This window comes from Poecilia reticulata, chromosome 5 (genome assembly GCF_904066995.2).
Source record: "Poecilia reticulata chromosome 5, P_reticulata-male-v2, whole genome shotgun sequence".
Classification (NCBI taxonomy): Eukaryota; Metazoa; Chordata; class Actinopteri; order Cyprinodontiformes; family Poeciliidae; genus Poecilia; species Poecilia reticulata.
In genome coordinates, this window is record NC_088834.1 from 12,531,374 (window position 1) to 12,549,517 (window position 18,144).

An 18,144-nucleotide genomic window follows, 5' to 3' on the forward strand; every position below is an offset into this window, starting at 1 on the left:
AATTACGGACACCGTGAAAGCTCAGACGCAGCTGGAACCGTATCTGATGGGGAAACGCGGATTGACGTAACACCTGTTGCAGCTGGGGGTTGCTGTGACGTGCGGCTTCCGTCTGGTCCTCACCTGCTGACCCGCTTCCTCCCGGGTTGGGCTGTGTTTCCACCCCCGGGTAAGCTACCTGCTATCTAGCTTTTGATTTGTTTTATCTGGATCCACCGTTAATGGGTTTTCTGTTTCAGGCAACTGATTGTTTGGAGCTGCAGCGCTTTGGACACTCTGTTGTCTTGTCTTGTCTTGCCGTTGTTTGTTTGGACCGCCCTCAACTAAACCTGTTGCGGATTGGACCGGCTGTGTAGGCGGGACGTTACTCCTCTGGCCCCATAGAAGGGCATTTGGAAGTGGATGACGATTTGTTCCATTGTTTTCTTTTAGTTTTGTTTTTGTGATTGAAGTTACTAATTTGTTTTTGTTATGTTTTACTAATTTCTTTTGCATGTTTTGAATAATTTAACTTGTCCTTTTTTTCCCCTTGTGTGTTCCAGGGACCAAGTAGTAGGCCTGAAGCCTCGTTTTTAAAAAGAAATATTTTAAAGAATTGTTAAATAAAATATTGTGCACTGCTAAATCTGTGTTCGGGTGCATCTTGTTACTTTTAAAAAAGATTTCCACCTGCTGGTCACACTAAGATCCTAAACGTTTGTAGCTTCATTTAAAAATATAAAAAGTCAACGAAACGTGTTAAAATTGATAATCTCAGTAGTTATTGTTTCAACAAGGTGCAATTCAGTGCGTTTCGGTTCCATTAACAAAAAAAAAAGATAAAAAGGCGACTCAAAGACCGACTGACAGCAGAGCAGGAGTTTAAATTAGCTACGCAACCACTGCTGTGTTCATGAGAGGCTTATTAATAATCGAGAAATAAATGTCAAGCTTGGAAACCTGATATCCTAACGGACTGAATGTTGTGTTTTTAATGTAATCTTTGCTCGGCTTGCGGGGCGCAGGCGGTTGCCACGGCAAAGGGTGTGCTTAAACGACACACGGAGAGAGAGGGTAAAAAGGTAGGAGTGGTTTTGAGTTGATCTCTTTTCGGGTTGTTTTACCTTTGTTTACCTTTGCTGTGGCTCATTACACCTGCTGTAGTTTCTGAACGTGACAAACTTGGACTGATTACCTCGTTTGTGAGCATACGTCACAACAAACATCAAATGGGACAAATATATTTCATTACGTTTTAACAAAGTCTACCGCGATAATTATGTGAAATTGATTATATCCCGACTTCAGAAGATTTGCCTTCACCTTTATTAGGCTTTGTGTTTCTTCCCATCAGTATGTAGTTTTTCATATTGAGGTCATCAAAACAAATTTCAGATCTACCATGACTGACTGACACCATGGTCTCAGGTTTGCAACCAGCTTCTGACTGAGAAACCAGTAACCAGAAACCAGTAAGCTGCTCCCAGTGTCCGAATGTCACTGAGGAAGAAACTGGATTAGGTTTTCTGTCACTTTATTATTTCTGCTATAACTGATGTATATTCACATATAAAATAAGTCAATAGAGTTTAATTAGCAATTTTTATGTCTTTGTGTCATGAGGTAGATCTCAGGCGGCTGGTGAGAGAAAAAGTAGATCTTGCTCTCAAAGTTTGGGCACCCCTGCTCTAGAGGTATTTTTCACTGCACCCTTTAAGTCAGTGTTGTGTTCCCCTCTGATATCTGAAGGACAGTTTTAGCAGAAGAACTAAATAGAATAACTAAAACCTCTCGAACATAGATCGCATCTAAACTATTACATGACTATCATTTTTCATCAGTTGCGAAAGCTCAGAGGCGTGTGTTCACTGAGCGCTTCCGCTTTCGCCACTTGATGTACCTTCAACTCCTCTGACTACAAAATTGCCTTTTAAAATATCCTTTTTCTGCCATGGGTCAAATACGAGATTAAAGAGGCAGTGCAATATAATATCGACTGTTTGAGCTTTAAATCTTCTGACATTGTTGTTCCCGCATCAAAATCATGCAGAATCAGTGCTGGTTTGATTCTTTCGTGCATGTTTTATCTCCATGGCAACCATTCAGCTATGCAAAAATCCTGGGAGGACCGAACGCCGCCTTCGAGATGCTTCTATGCTTTCTTAAAGAGACAGGCCCAATTTCAAGGTGTTAAATAACAAAGTCAAATTTCTTTGCAACAACTGAAAGTTGATTGTACTATAAAATGGCACTGTGATTTTAAAACACTGAATACTTCCCCTTTAAATCGTAGTTAGCAAGACATGTTATTTATACTGTTAAAGGTTATTTTTTAATGGTGCTTTTAATCCGACAAATGGCTTCGCCTTAATATGACTGTTTCATTGTGGATAAAGACACTTTTTCACCAGTACGGTTTTAATTCTTGCATGTAACACTTTCAAAGTATGAGTCAGTCAATCAACAACTCTTTTACTAACTTTATTTTTTATATTATGCTACAAAAGAAAGCGAAGTGCTTGCGGTATTGCCTTAAATATAATTAATGACAGTGTGCCTCTTTTTTCGAATGCGACCCAGGCCAGGATATCCGATGCGTATCCGACGGCCAGGTCCTGAACGTCACTGATACTCGACAAACGTCACTATTCTGCGTCCTGAAACGCACAAGAGGAAATAAAAAATAACAATCATGGCGGGCAGTAATGAGGATTAAGTTGTTGACGTGCTAACTGCGGTCGGACAACAACTTAAAAATCGGGAGCTATGCTCCATCGTTAGCAATCCACGTTTACTTCCGCAAACACTGAGCACGCTCTCTATGTGTGACGTAATTGCGTCCTTTACCGCGCATGCGGGACACTTTCAGGTCATTTGCAGTTTATACAGGAGATTACATACAAGCCAGCCTAATAGCATAATTGCCTAAATTATTAGCCTGACTGTTTGAGCTTTAAATCTCAAACAGATTAAAAGCTGTTTGAGCTTTAAATCTCAAACAGTGGTTATTTTGGGCGTGAATAACCACGCCCAAAATATTCGATTTGACAAAACGTCGGAATTGGGTCATTCGGTTGGGCACTGGTGTGAACTAGCCTAAAAGTCACTCAAATTAACCATCCTGAAATGGCAACGTTATGGATTTAAAGGAAAAACATTGGTAACATTTTATTTGAAGGGGTCTGCTTAAGAATGACATGACACTGGTATAAACACGAAGGAGTCTTCATGAAAGATTATGACAGTCACTCAGAAAATAATGAAACTTCTAACGCAATATTGACACTTTTAATGGACTTTTAATGCAACTTTTAATGCGACTTCGAATTGAAAGTGCCATTACCGAACAGTCAAGAACATTCTTGTTCATGTTTTGTCACGTAGGTTTTCTGCACACTCTTTGAAATAAAGTGATACCAAAACATCCATCTTTTCCTTATTATTCTGACATTCCGCAATTATGCATAATTTTGGGTAGTCTAACTGTTTTCCACCTATCTGCTTACTGTATACAAGTCAAAGTGCCGATGTCAATAATAAAAAAAACTTTCCTGTATAAGGATATAAAAATGTCATGATGAGGTATAAGTAAATGTTGCTTTTTCTGACACAGATATGAAACACCACAATGACGGGAAAGAAGCGATGGTCCTCTTTGTCAAGATGGGCTTAACTTCTTGATTCACTGACAAAAGACGAGCATGAAAACAGAAACCTGCTGTTCATGTTAAAATGTAAACACGTTTTCTTTACGCTTCTGAGTAACTATAAACGGCCACGAAAATCCGTTGCTTCTGTTCTACCCCCCCCCCCCCCACCCCCCCAACACACACACACACACAACAAAGCAATGCCAAGTAATTTTCCGTCAGCATGCAGGTTGTTGGTCATTATCTGATTCTTTCAGGATGTAGTGATACTTCAGGCTTGTCGGGGTTTTTTTTTCTCTTTTTAAGGCGAAAACAGAGTCTGTTATAAATAGTAAAACCTTTGACTGGAATAGGCCATCAGTGCGTCGACAAACCTACAGAAAATGATGCACCTTTGTAGTAAATTTACGTGTATTATTATTATTATTATTATTATTATTATTATTATTATTATACAATTTGATAATTAATTAATAAAATTGTAATTAATTATATATAAACTTATTATATGGTATAATAATACATTCATTTTATAATAATAATAATAATAATAATAATAATAATAATAATAATAATACTTTTGAAAAATAAAGAGGACAATGCATATTAATCAACATGAATTGCGTAAATATGCCAGATTTAGCCAAAGAGGCTAATTAATCACTGAAGTGATTCTCACTAAAATCCTACTGTTCTCAGTATGCGCCGGTGTCTGAAGCCAATCCCTTTTTCGAAGTAATGGCCTCCTTGAAAAGGGAGTGACATGCAAATTAGAATATTGTACAGACAACCTGCTTCTAGACATACTGTGGAGCTGTATGCGCCGCGGCGTTTAAGGCGAAGCGTTTGGATTAACAAAAGAAACCTGCAGGTAGGCTACTTTTTTTAAATTTCATTTTAAAATGTTGTGTAGGACTCATTCTTGAAGTATTGTTTTTCATGACCCTAATTTGTCTGTCCATCATTTAGCGCAAAAATTAAGTTATTAATCAGAAAAATCAATCTATAGAAAACAAACTTGGCGGGGCGTATTTTTTTATTTTTTATTTTTTCCCTATTTGTGGGGTGTTAGAAAAAGTTTTAGACTCACGTCAAAATGTATGAAAACAAAGCGCGCAGTATTTACACTGTAAAAGTATTCACACACGTCTGATTTTTCTTAATTTACAATTTCGTCAAACTTCGATGTTGTTTATTGGGGTGGGGGTTCGAAACAAAATTGTGCATTTGTGGTATATAGTTTAAAATATATTTCACAGGAATCTGACAGTTGTTGCATACTGAATAAACTGTTGCCTATTCAAAATCGGCATTTTCTTTGAAAAGTAGAGCAGCCTTGAGCAATCGTTTTGAAGTCTTATTCTCAGATTCCCAATTTGATTTAAGTCCGAACATAACTTGTTTTGATATAATCCAGATTACACCGCCGATCATTTTAATGTTCGCTATAGTCTTACTTCCTGCGGAGCAAAGAAAGATACAGTCACACTTACGATAGACTGGTTTAGACTAAGATAAAAATAAATACTCCAAAAGAAACAAAATAGAAAAACCGACAATGACATATTTAAAGAGAATTTAAGTGATTTTTCAGAAAAATGTGGCAAGTAATTTTAATTCTGCACGCAAAATTCACTGCTTTTATTTAGAAAAAAAAAATTTTTTTGAAAATGACTGACGTTTTTTCTCAGGTTGAGAAGCTGTTTCAACATCCTCTGGTGTGCACCAAAGTTAGCGGCGATAACAAAAAAGAAAAAAATAGATTAAGCAACTTGTCATCATACTAAATGGTTTTGCAGAAAAGTATGGCAAGTTATTTTAATTCTGCACACGAAATGTAAATATGCTGCTTTTATTTTGGAAATGGTTTGTCCAGCCTTTTGGATGTCGTTTTTGTCAACTAGGTTTTGCACTTTATAACATTTAACGCTGGTTTTATAAATGGACTGTCTGCTAAGCCAATGTGTGGCTTGAGAAACTTTCAAAAGCCACAGTGGAATTTGAAAGTCACTGTGGCTTTAAAATGTCCCATTTCAAACAGTCAGACGGAAAATAGTCAAAATCTGCAGAACATCTTCACATTAAGTTGCGTATTACTTTCAACTTTTGTCCAGAGTAAATTCTTTTTGAAGCAGGACAAATGCAGCAGGCGACACATGCATTAATTTGTCACATCTTTGCAGCTTTTGTCATTATTTCTCATGATTTTCATTTGAACCTGAATTCTTAAGGCAGCTTGGTGCCTTTGAGTGCCAGACTGTCCCACTGACATCAAATCTGTTTTACTGTCCCACCTTTCATCATCAAATTCAAAACTAGTTTCAGGATGACTAAAAACGGTGCGATAAGTCGTTTGTGATTTTGTGGAAGTCTGACACACTTTCAGATCAGATCCTGAGCTTGACTTTTCGCTCAAACTGCACTGTTTTAAGACGAAAAATTAACCGTATTTAATTTTTCATCTGATTTGTGATTCAACTCTGCTCATAAAAATAGATATCATAAATGCAATCTAATATTTTCGACTTTTTTTTAGGTCAAATCAAAAATTCTTCCTTGACACAACAGGTATCGAATTAGTCTATGTCTTGAATTTGGACTGTTTACCTCACTAGAAAAACTGAAAGCTATTTTTAGAAGAAAGCACCCATTTTCTTTGTTTGCCACATGCTTTGTGGAAGGATGAGTAAGTTATAGCGTTCAGTGTCAGCATCATGCAGCGGGATGAAATCAGAACTAAATCCAGCTGGGAGTAACAAAACTTGGAAAACTGATGTTCATTGAGGCTCTGCGGCATTGCTACAAAGTTCAGTTAAAATGTAGGCTCTGTTATCAAGATTTTTTAGTTATGCACAAAGTTATGATGATTTGCTACATAAAATCTGGAGCATGTACTTTCATGAAAACCGATAAAACCCTCTGACAATTTTGTTGAGCACAGCAACCAGCATTTGCCATCACGATGAACTCTTAAAGGTGACAATCTCAATGATCAAATTTCCACAAATTCCAGTAAGATTTGCAACGCAGTCATTTGCAGACAACGCAGTAAGAAATTCAGAGAAAACAGGAAAAAGATAATCACTAAACGCCGTAGTTTCTGCTGTCAAGGAAGTCCAAATCCCACAGGAAAGAGCTGCAGAACCAGAGGAAGTGACCGAACCCATCACGTACTCACTCTGTCACTCTAAAACTTTGGAGATTTTGAATATTTCTAAGGAGACTCAGAGAGAGAGAGACTCATGGAAAGCCCTTTCCTGGGTTGATCCAGATGTAGCCCCAAGAATCTAACTGAAAAGTCCTTCAACTTGTGAAAGTTCTTGGATCCAACAAAAAAAAAAAAAAAAAACAGCGTGAAGCAGTGGTCCCGAGAGTAAATCAGTTCTTCCGTCTGGTGGAGGTTCAGTTCTTCTCTGAAAACCTTGATGGTCTCCATGATTCTTTCTCCCGATGTGAACATGAAAAATGTCCTAGAAGCACAAAACCTCCCGAATATAAGCGAGTGCTTCTGATTTATGTGGTTTGGAAGAATCCCTATGTGACTTCTCGTATTCAAGTCATCCCTCTTTACTGGAAAATTCTCCTTTTTTAGGAGTTGAAACTGTTGTGAAAGAGTCTCCAGCACTTTGTCCTGAACAACTTCCCTTTTTCTCACCACTCATCTGAGTCACTTTCTGCTTCCCATCCTACCAATTGCTACATCTTATACATTAGCAATCGCATCATTGATATCATTGTTCAATATGAATTCATTATTGATATTTTTAGCATTCAGCCCTCCAGTTATCTACAATTTTGACTTGTCATTTATATAACCCATACAGCCTGGGGTTGCATCATCCTAATATCAAATCTCCCTGTATTCTTATAATAAACTTATTTCCAATAAGAAAGGCATCTTCTCCATTAATGTTAAAGTGATTATGTTCGACATTAAGCTGTAAAGAAGAAAACTTTGACTTTACAGAAAGTAAAGTCAGAAAGTTACTGAGTAACTATTTAATAAGTAAATAGAGTTTAACTCTCAGAGCTCTCACACACACCCAAACTTTCTCAAGGCCCCGTCACCATGGAGACGCATTGATCTGAGGCTCATGAAGTTTCCCTTTTTGTGACTGCTGCTCATTTTCACACACAACATAACGGGTCGATATTTATTCCTTCACCGCACTGAGACATTATCTTACTGTTAATTCTTCTAATTTAGGGGTTTGGGGTGTTCTGTCCAATCTCAGGTATTTTTGACAATCTTTGCAAATTGTTCTTTTTGTCTAGCGACGTTATAACGCAGGAGGGTTTCTTACCATTTCAGTCTCTGCAGCCCTGCATAAAGTACATAAATGTGATGCATGAATTTGAATAATTATGTTGTTTTTATAATCTAAAGAGGACCTAGGGGAAAAAACCTATTTGCATCAGGTCATTTGCACATCCACTGTCAAACATTTGAGCCGCATTTACATAGATGTGTCTACTGTCTTTTACTCTTTAAGACATAAATTTAGCTAGTTTTAGATTTTGAACCTGGATATGAGTTTGTGAAAGATAAACCTAAAAGTAGTAAGTTGTGTTAACTTCTTATTAATTTTTTCAAACCTCCAAGAGTTGAATAAACTAGAGTTTTTGTGTTGGCACCTAAAAAAATTGAAAGAAAAAAAAGACAGGAGTGGGAACTATTTCCCAGAATGCTTAGCGGCTTGTTTTTGCATCCTGAGATGGAAGTGCGTTACATTGATCTGAGTCTATATGTTATTAAGGCAAATGTTTATTTTAAACCTTGAGGATAACATCCCCTTCACTTTAAATGTTTTTAGCAAAATTCATTGTGATGTTTAATAAAATTAATCATCAGATCAGAAATTTTGTTAATTCAATTTGAAACAAGAATTTGAGTTATTCTAAAGTAAAATAAGTATTTATTTTAGCTTGGTAATGTGAGTGAAAATAATAGAGAAATAGGTGAAGGCAATTCCTTTTGTTGCATATTGTGAAATAATTATTTGGTTTAAATTGCAGCAGTAAGTTAAAACTCACAATTCAAGATTAACGAACTTAAAATAATATTTAGACAGTTTGTCTTTTGTTAAATCAACTTCATGAACTGTAATTTCTGAGTTAAAACTTAAACTACATTTTCCAGGCAGGTGGAATTTCAGTTTCAAGTTAAACCACTTTCAAATGTTCTACAGTGTATAATTTCTGCAGTATTCATTTCAATGAACATTTTCTCTTTCAATGTCGGGTTGTTTAGAGAAGAACCAGAAGTAAAACAGGCACACAAGGCAATTAGTACAGTCTGTGCATTACCCATGATGCTCTTCTCCAACTGAGGTATTTCTCAGAACCTTCACTCAACATTTCCTTTCATGTCTTTCCGTGAATTGAGTTGTACTTCTTCAAAGAAAACCTTTTTAAGCCAACAATGCACACCACAGGGTCAACCATCCAAACCACTCAGATGTCTCTACATGAAAAGATTGTTTTGTTTTTGTCACAACAGCTACGATTTCTTCCACGGCTCTTTTCTGTGTTGTAACCTGAAAATATCCTAACAGAGTTTAAATGGGATTTTTTCCTCTTTTAAACCATGTCAGACACTTACAAACTGAAAACGTAAATTGATAAAAATGTGTTGGTATTATTATTCATTATTTTTCATATTAAATTAATCATCTTTGTAAATCCAGGATAAATTTGTGAACCTTTTTTTCTGTTAGAAATATTGAATAACGTTCAGATCTCATAAAATATTTCTCTTCCAGCATTTTTGTGCCATAATCCACGGTTGCCATCACCTTCAGCCTACAGTCTGTTTTCTTTCCTGAAGTCAACAAACAACCAACAATGTGGGTAAATGTCTACCTTAAAACATATAACAAAGTCTACTGATCCCAGTTAGAGTGCCGCTGCAAAACAATCAGACAATCTGAGATCTTTACAAAATCAATCAAGTTCAATCTGATATATTTGCAGATGTTTTGCAAATACCATTAAATCCAGACGATAGACTCCCAGTTAAGAAGACTACATCCTGAAATTGAACCGAAAGATGATTTAAAACGCATCCTGACTTAACCAGCTGAGTTTCTGCAGCATTTTCTGTGTTTTTCCCTCAAACAGATGAATTTTAAAAGTGAAAAAAAGTCGTTTTAATTGTCTTTTTTTTTTTTTATTACAAAAGCCTGGCACATAAACGGAGGCGTGTAAACTTTTTATATCCACTGTTCATTTGTTTTTGGGGTTTTTGACGCCGTCTGGGGCTTTAACATCTTTTCTCCCCACAGGAGCATTCAGAGGTCAAAGACAATTTGGAAATTCCTGTTTTTATTTCCAATTGCAACGTCCATCATGTTCTTTACACCTCCATCCGTTCGGTGAGTCATTAAAAGATCCTGGCATTAAAATGGGAGGGAATGTTTAATCCCAGTCATTACGACCAGACCTCACTAATCTGTCAGGTCTGTACTGCAGACTAACAACTCAAACGTTGTGAGTCACAAATATATCACCTGAAGGTAAACATGGTTTCATTGACACAATTTTGCTCTTGTTTTGCATCACATACCTAAAGGTAAGATTAAAATCCTAGACTGGATTTTCACCAATCAAGCCAAAGAGATCAGATTCAGACTCAATGTAAACTAAGAACTCCCATCTTAAGCACATCAGCTAACAGCATGTAATCTCACACTGGTTTTTAGAGTCTATAATGCATCAGTTCAAAATTTAAAGTAAAAAAGTTTTCTCTGATTTTAGATTCTTAATTGGACTCATTCCAATGGACAAATGCACTTTGGAAAGTGTAGAGATGCTGACCTCAGGTAACAGTGCAGACTCAAGCCTCGACCTGTGGTAAGACGACTAAGTTCTGCATGCAACAGACTTCATGAGAAACAATCATTTCTCATGAAGTCTTAATCTGCAGTTTCTCACCACCAAGTTAATCTGCAGTCATTACTTGCTGCTGCCTAAATGACTTGCACAAGTTGTAATTTTAGGTGGTTTTCTGTGTGTTGCTTTAAATGTGTTCATGTTGTGAGTAGTGCAAGACTTGCATTTAGATTAACAAAATTCGATTAACATAAACATTAAATTGAAATTGAAGGTCAGATCTTGTGAAACTTATTTTATTAAGAAATGTAATTACAGTAGTAGGCAATTTGTGTGTAGAATACCAATTGAAGAAGCTAAATTAATAACTATGCATGTAACATTAAATACATATGTTGAGTACATTATATTTTTTGAAAGATATTTGGCCCTTTTGGAGTGTAGATATTTAGTTTGACTGCTCAGTTGGCAGTGAACACCAAAAACACCAAAAAGTTATCTTGAGGCCTTCAGAAAAACATTTGAACACTTCATGAGCTTGGTAAGTTATCTAGTGACGTTCAAACAGCAGCTCCGCTGTACAGAAAGTAGCCTAAAATGATGTTATTGCGCAACACCTCCCCCCCCTTCTCTCTCACTCTACTTCCCCTTCTCAGAGGAGGGAGATGTGCAGCCAGCTCTCCATGTAACGGGTAATTTGAGTTTTCTAAATCTGATGGGATTTTACCCTGTACAGAACGGAGTAAACTCTGTTTAAGCTGGCATCGAGAAAGACTAGCCTGGTTTCTAACGACCTCCCCCTCCAGATGTCCCACCCTTCTTCACCCTGTGAATTAGCTAGATTGAGCAGCCTGCAATAAGCTAGTTTCACAGAGCACACCTGTTAACGGTCGCTCTTTCTCTTTATTACAACTTGCACTTGTTACTGAACCAGGTTGATTTTAGTGACTCGGGCGAGTCCCAAGGGTGTTGTTTTAGTTTTGGCTAAAAGCAACCTATAAAACATTTCTACTTTTTCCTCCCAGAATCAAACTTCATAGCTATTTTACAACCATCAAAGAACTTTAAGGCGACTCATTAATTGAATGTCCACAACATCTTTTAGATTTTCTTAAATGCTAATTATTTTATTAGTAAGGCAATTTTGCAAGGGTCAGTACAGCTTAATTCAGTAGCAGAAATAATCAAATAAGTAAAATCAATAATCTAGCCTATCTTTCCCTAATGCTGACACTGAGAACTAAAAAAGGGAAACTTTGAGAGAGACGGACGGAGTTTGGCATTTTGAACCCCAGAACTGGCCTGAAGATGAAGAAGGTGTTGCAGCAGCAGGAGGTTCCCAGTACAGGAAGAGTACTGACTTAGAGCGGCAGGTCTCGGGCCTCAGGGTGACTTCCTCATGCGCGTAGCGGTCCTCAGCTTCTTGTCTTGCAGCTCTGTAGCTCCCTTCTCCTCGTCTCACGATCTTCCTGGTCCCACGGAAGGAACACACCAGTTCTTCCTCTTTGCCTTTGTTCTTTGCCTTTGTCTTTATCTTTGTCTTTATCTTCATCTTTGCCTTGGTCTTTGTCTTTGGGGGTCTAAACCCAGCTGTTGAGAGAAGTGCGATTTGAAGCCACATGTTGCGGGGCTAACGGGTTGGTCCCCATGTGCAGAACAGTCTCCGGCTCTGTGGCCCCGGCTCTTCTTCAGCTGCAGAGTTCTTTGTCCATCTCCGTCTTGGCTCGAAGCTGCCTGAAGGATCCAACCAAAGATTCCTCTTTTGCACCCACCTTATAAAGGGTTTATCCACTCTTTTGGTGCGTTTACATTGGCTAGCTTTGTTGCTGTGCCGGTCTCATTGGCTGACTGCTTGGACAGATGATCTCATATCCATCACCTTGGAGAAGTTATGTCCTGATGTCTGTTCTCTTTTCTTAGAAAAGTTGAAGTTCTAGCAATAAGGCCTTGGTCATCTCCGCTCTCCCATCAGTTCCCCTTTTCCCCTGACCTTTCACCTACCATCTACCTTCAACACAACATCAGTGACCTTTAATTACAGTTACAACATTTTACACCTTTTCAAGTTCAATGTCAAAATCACATTTATAACCTTTTAGTTTCTTTGATTTAACATTCATTTATAATGTTATAATAACCATAACTTATTAGTTACTCTTATTATAATCATAATGTGAGTTCTTACAGACATTTCTGACAAGAAACCAAGAATAATCCATTATTCTAATTATTTTATACCATGTTACAGTTACTTGTTTTACCTTTAAGTACTTCCACAAGTGTAAGAGTAAGTGTAAATATTCTTATAATCAAACCAACATCAACCACTGGTTAAACCAATATTAATTATTGGCATAATTATAAGTCATTATTTTAAGTATTTTACTGTGGGTTTTATCCAATCTCTCAAAATGTTTAGATTTTATTCTTTAAAAACCTTTAATGCTTTAAAATAAGGAATGGTCTGAATTATTTTTAGACTGATGCAAGATAGAAACTTCCTCTTTATTAAGGAAACCAGCTCTTCCTGTTTCATGACTCTCTCTCTGCCTGACTATGATTTTTTATGACTTTTTTCTATTTAAATTAAATAGAAAAATTAGAATTAAAGCAAAGTTTGCAGGACACAATAACAACACACACAAGCAGATTCATTTTATTACCGTCTGACTCTACTGTTGGGTCTTGATGTCACCTATGTCATTAATTTTAAGGTAATTTTATTTATTATTACTATTAAACTAAAATCTCCAGCATGGGGAAGTGGGATGAGCTCGACTTTTCTCGACAATGAGAAACATCCAAACATTGCGTCCAATCAAATCCAACCCAACACCCAATGGCAAAAGACTAGAAGCAGTTTGCAAAGAGCCCTAAACAAAGAGCCCTAAAAGAGCCCTAGACTAGAAGCAGTTTGCAAAGAGCAGGTGGATGACGAGGTACTGTGGGAGACCGGGGAGGACACCTGCTGGATAATGCGCTGCTCTATCTCTTGCTCCTGTTGCAGCGCTTTGACGAACGCGGCTTTCAGACGATTGGTGTGCTCAGCTTTCAACGCCTTTTTCTGATTGGACGATTGGTGTGCTCAGCTTTCAACGCCTTTTTCTGATTGGACGACATGCAGTCCGGGAGAGAACCGGGAGGGAGGAACGGAGGGAGAGGGGGGCTCAGGTCTGCCACACCGGAGTGGGGCAGGCCCCGACCGGCCCCGGAGGACCGGCCGGCCCCCTCTCGGCTCCGAGCTGGGACTTAGTCTGCGAACCGACTTCGTGCCCCTGGTAAGGTAACGTTCCAGCAGGGGGAGGGAGGGAGGCCCCGGAGGTCGGCCGACAAAAGGTTGGATCGAGGGTCCCTACAGGACCTGTGAGCCTTGAGCTGCTTTTACTTGTAAATTGCATTCCTATTAAAAGAGGCATAAACTCACCATGCACTATTTCTTTTTTTTTTTTTGGTATAAACTTCAACTTCCTCCTTTGTTTCAGGTCTCGAAATGATGTGCAAACATGCACTTCCTGGAACGCTCCCATCATCTGGGAGGGAATGTTTAATCCCAGTCATTACGACCAGATACACAGAAACAAAGGATCTTCTGTCGCCTTGACTGTTTTTGCAGTCGGCAGGTTGGTTTTCAAATGAATGTTAGGTAGGGCTGAACAACAAAACACATATCGGTTATATCAGTTTCATATCAGTCAATATTGACAATTATTGATTAGTTGTTTTGTTCTAAATATTTGAAATACTTCCACACTGGTTGAACAACCTTTCCCGTTTGATCCGCAGCTTCCTCTCCAGCTGTTGTACTTATTTTCTCCTTTCACTCCACGCCGTTATTTTTTTTATTTTTAAGCAGTTACGAGACATTGTGAGAAAATCTTAAACTATCGCTGCGCAAGTTACTCCACAGGTTGTTGCTAGGTAACCAAAGAGTGAGTGAGTTGCTAGGCAACTAAAGAGCCAGCGAGTTCAGGGCTTCCAAAAGAGCTGGGGACGTACTTTGCAAACCCACAGAAAAAGCCACAAAATAATAATTAATACAACCAATAATTATCATATTCATTCATACAATGCTGCCGAATGCCGATTTTAGATGGCGGAAAATTTTATTGTCAGATAATATGACTTTATTACCAGATGCTACAAATTTTTGTCACAATCTCCTCTTTTGATTATGTGTAAATATGCAATATTTTATTTTAATAACATAAAACTTGGCAGGCTGCACAGTGGCGCAGTTGGTAGAGCTGCTGCCTTGCAGCAAGAAGGTTCTGGGTTTGATTCCTGGCCCCGGTCTTTCTGCATGGAGTTTGCATGTTCTCCCTGTGCATGCGTGGGTTTTCTCCGGGTACTCCGGTTTCCTCCCACAGTCCAAAAACATGACTGTCAGGTTAATTGGTCTCTCCAAATTGTCCCTAGGTGTGAGTGTGTGTGTGCATGGTTGTGTGTCTCTGTGTTGCCCTGCGACAGACTGGCGACCTGTCCAGGGTGACCCCGCCTCTCGCCCGGAACGTTAGCTGGAGATAGGCACCAGCACCTCCCGACCTCACTGAGGGACAAGGGTGTAAAGAAAATGGATGGATGAAATATAAAACTTAATTTTATTCCCACAGTTCTTCTGGTTTTTTGCAGCAGTGTTCTCCACAGCTGGACGGTTTCTTTTCTTGCCAGTAACTTTTCCATCAGAAAATGAAATAACATTTAAATCAATTATTTTAACTTTAAAAACAGTTTTAAAAACTGATTGAATAACATAAAATATGATGTAAAAATTAAGATTTAAACATTTATGTGATTTATTTTTTTTTTTTTTCATTTTTTGCCTCATCTTCCCTCTGACTTTTTAAGCCCCCACAACGCTCCCTGGTCGTTTGAAAAACACCGTCCTCAGTTGATTGATGCTACCAAACTAGCTTGACTTGCCATAAGAGGTTGAGTGGCTGATCGGAGTTCAACAAGTCTGAACAAGCAGTGATCCGCTCTAGTGGCACAAACAGGGAGAAGGGTGGGGCTGTCCCTTTTATCCTTATTGTCAAAATATTGCATGTGTACTTCTATTGATGGATTAAGTTTCTCTTTCTCAGAATCTATTTAATTGCACAGTCAGGTTACAGTTCTAAACATGTGCAGGTGTGAAATGACGTTACGGTTGAAGAAAAACAGACAGAAATAAAAATACAGTGTAATAATAATTACAAACACGCAAACAAGCAAAAATACTAAATTTAATTTAATCATCAGGCTCCTAAACACATTAATAATGAATTTCTACCAACACGTTTTTGCACACGGTTTAAATGGTCATTGTTCACCAGTGGGAAACTTCTCTGACTTTTCAGTCTTAGTCTGTCTGACAAAATGGAGCAAATCCATAATTATTCATAAAATCGCAGCTGACAGTGGCTTTTTTTACACTGTTGTCATAGCAACTCCACAGCAACTGAATACCTACTAAGATGGCTGTCAGCTGCAAAATTCCCAGGAGTGTGACATCATATGGATATTGATCCATATGAGACATAATATTCCCATGTCTATGGCAATATTATTGATTACCCAGTCCTAATGTTAGATCACATCCTGGTTTCCACCACAGGAAGATAAATGCTGACATCTTGTTTCCGCAGGTACCTGGATGCCTACCTGGAGGCTTTCCTGAACTCATCAGAGCAACACTTCATGTCGAGTTTGCCCGTGACATACTACGTGTTTACGGACTCGCCTGAGTTAGTGCCGAACATCAATCTCGCCCCCAATCGGCACCTGAAAGTAATCGAAGTGGAGAGACACACGCGGTGGCAGGACATCTCCATGATGAGGATGAAGGCGATATCAGACGTCATCGAGTCGGATATCCGCCACCACGCCACGCACGTCTTCTGCTTCGATGTCGATCAGGTGTTCACCGGCAGATTTGGCCCCGAAGCTCTGGGAGACTCGGTGGCTCTGCTTCACGCCCACTACTATCACCTCCCAAGGATGCTGTTCACCTACGACCGCAACCCGAAATCCAAGGCGTTCATGAAAACTGGGGATTTCTACTACCACGCTGCCGTCTTTGGAGGCTCCTGGAAGAGCATGAAGGCGCTGACGGAGGCCTGCTACCGCAGCATCATAGCGGATAAGGAGAACGAAGTGGAGGCCTTGTGGCACGACGAGAGTCATTTGAACAGGTACTTTTGGCTTCACAAGCCCAGCAGGGTTCTCTCTCCAGAGTACTGCTGGGACACCAGCATCGGCTACAGGAGCGACATACAGGTGTACCGGCTGCTGTGGGCATCCAAAGACTACTATAACCTGAGGACGTCATAGATTAAAGCTCTACTTTATTTTGCATGGTTGCAGTTGGCTGTAATTATAGTCAAAAAAGGAGTATGTTTTCACCAAAAAAAACTCAAATTATGAGAATAATCTCAGAAATTGTCTAGAAATAACGTGGCAATTAATGAGCGTAAAAAGTAAAAAAAAAATTAAAAAAAAGATGCTACAAAAAACTGAAATTTTGAGAACAATCTCATAAATTTTCAGGTAAATTCTTGGAAAAATCAAAAATTTGTTAGAAAAAATTATATGTTGGGAATAATCTCAGAAATGTTTTCATTAAAATTCAGAAATTTTTGAGTTTCAGAATTTATTTTTTTTTGCAAGAAAAAAAGAAAATTTGAGATCTCAGAAATTTTCTAGAAAAAAAAAGTTTACAATTTTTTGCATTTTAATTTCCAATAGGCAAAATTTTTCAACTTTTCAAACTCAGAAATTTTCAATATTACTCTAGTAAATTTCAAGTACCCTCTTTTTTTGTCTTTGTACGATTGCCCTACTACAGCGCCGCTTCCTACATCACCTTCTTAAACTTTTATTTAACCAGAATAAAACTCAGTGAGATCAAAGATCTCTGTTGACATTTTTATTTTATTCACATGAGTCAGTTTGTATTTGACAGTTTTTTTCCAAATCTATTCCTGAAGTTGTTTCTGCTTTTACCACAGTTTGTTAACTTGTAAAACAGAAAAATTTGTCAGGGAGTAAAAACTTTTTATAGTGAAACTCTTGATAGTTTATGGAGGAACATGTGACAATCAATTTTATAAAACTAATCAATTTCATGGTATATTTAATATTTTATTATTGTGATTAATTACTGGAAGTGAAACTGTGTTTTTGGTACTGCAGCTCAACTCAGGCAGCTAATTTTGAATATGGTTAATCTGTTTTGACTAGATTGCTTCATTTGTACTTTATTTAATGGGAAAGAAATTCAAGTTTATTTTTTAAGATTGGAGGTACTTGAACCACAGATCATATTTTATTTATTTCACATTTTTTGTCTGGAAATACTACTTAAAACTCTGATTTGTTGATCTTTTATTTACTGTTCTGTGAACCAGATTTTAGCTGGTTACATTTTTACATGGTTTATTTCTTTGTTAACTTACATCTTTAAACCAAGTGAAATTTTTAAACAATGCCGTTCTTTCTTTTTTGTGCAGTGAGCTAACCTCCGAGAATGTGTTTTTGCTAGTGTGGATTTCTACCGGTAGATTTTATTGTTGTTTTTTTATTGAAGACACATTTTAATTTTAATTTTAATGTCTTAAATCAAGATGTTAGTCACGTTGACAGTGACAAATAATATATAATAATTTATATCGTTCCACATATTTACAATGTAACATTCTGCACTGAA

General features: G+C 37.9%; 1 protein-coding gene across 7 annotated transcripts; it reads left to right on the forward strand.

Annotated features, from left to right (window-relative positions):
- The first annotated feature begins 977 nt into the window (after positions 1 to 977).
- On the forward strand, positions 978 to 16,791 carry LOC103464476 (alpha-1,3-galactosyltransferase 2). 7 transcript variants are annotated; one of them, XM_008408602.2, is made up of 7 exons: positions 1,044 to 1,061; positions 8,881 to 8,960; positions 9,392 to 9,475; positions 9,914 to 10,003; positions 10,386 to 10,481; positions 13,943 to 14,080; positions 16,085 to 16,791. In XM_008408602.2, coding segments are annotated over exons 3-7 (1,011 nt in total). In that variant the 5' UTR covers positions 1,044 to 1,061; positions 8,881 to 8,960; positions 9,392 to 9,473; the 3' UTR covers positions 16,770 to 16,791. The 7 variants fall into 7 exon arrangements, with proteins under 7 accessions (XP_008406825.2, XP_008406824.2, XP_081463165.1 ...); XM_008408603.2 differs by lacking the exon at positions 8,881 to 8,960 and having other exon boundaries at positions 978 to 1,061; XM_081607039.1 differs by lacking the exons at positions 1,044 to 1,061; positions 8,881 to 8,960 and adding an exon at positions 1,557 to 1,673.
- The last annotated feature ends 1,353 nt before the right edge of the window (positions 16,792 to 18,144 follow it).

Excerpts from the sequence above, each read along its gene's own strand:
- LOC103464476 (XM_008408603.2), top strand. Across the intron at positions 10,482-13,942 it reads GACTCAAGCCTCGACCTGTG|GTCTCGAAATGATGTGCAAA; the intron begins GTAAGACGACTA and ends CCTTTGTTTCAG. Across the intron at positions 14,081-16,084 it reads ACTGTTTTTGCAGTCGGCAG|GTACCTGGATGCCTACCTGG; the intron begins GTTGGTTTTCAA and ends TTGTTTCCGCAG.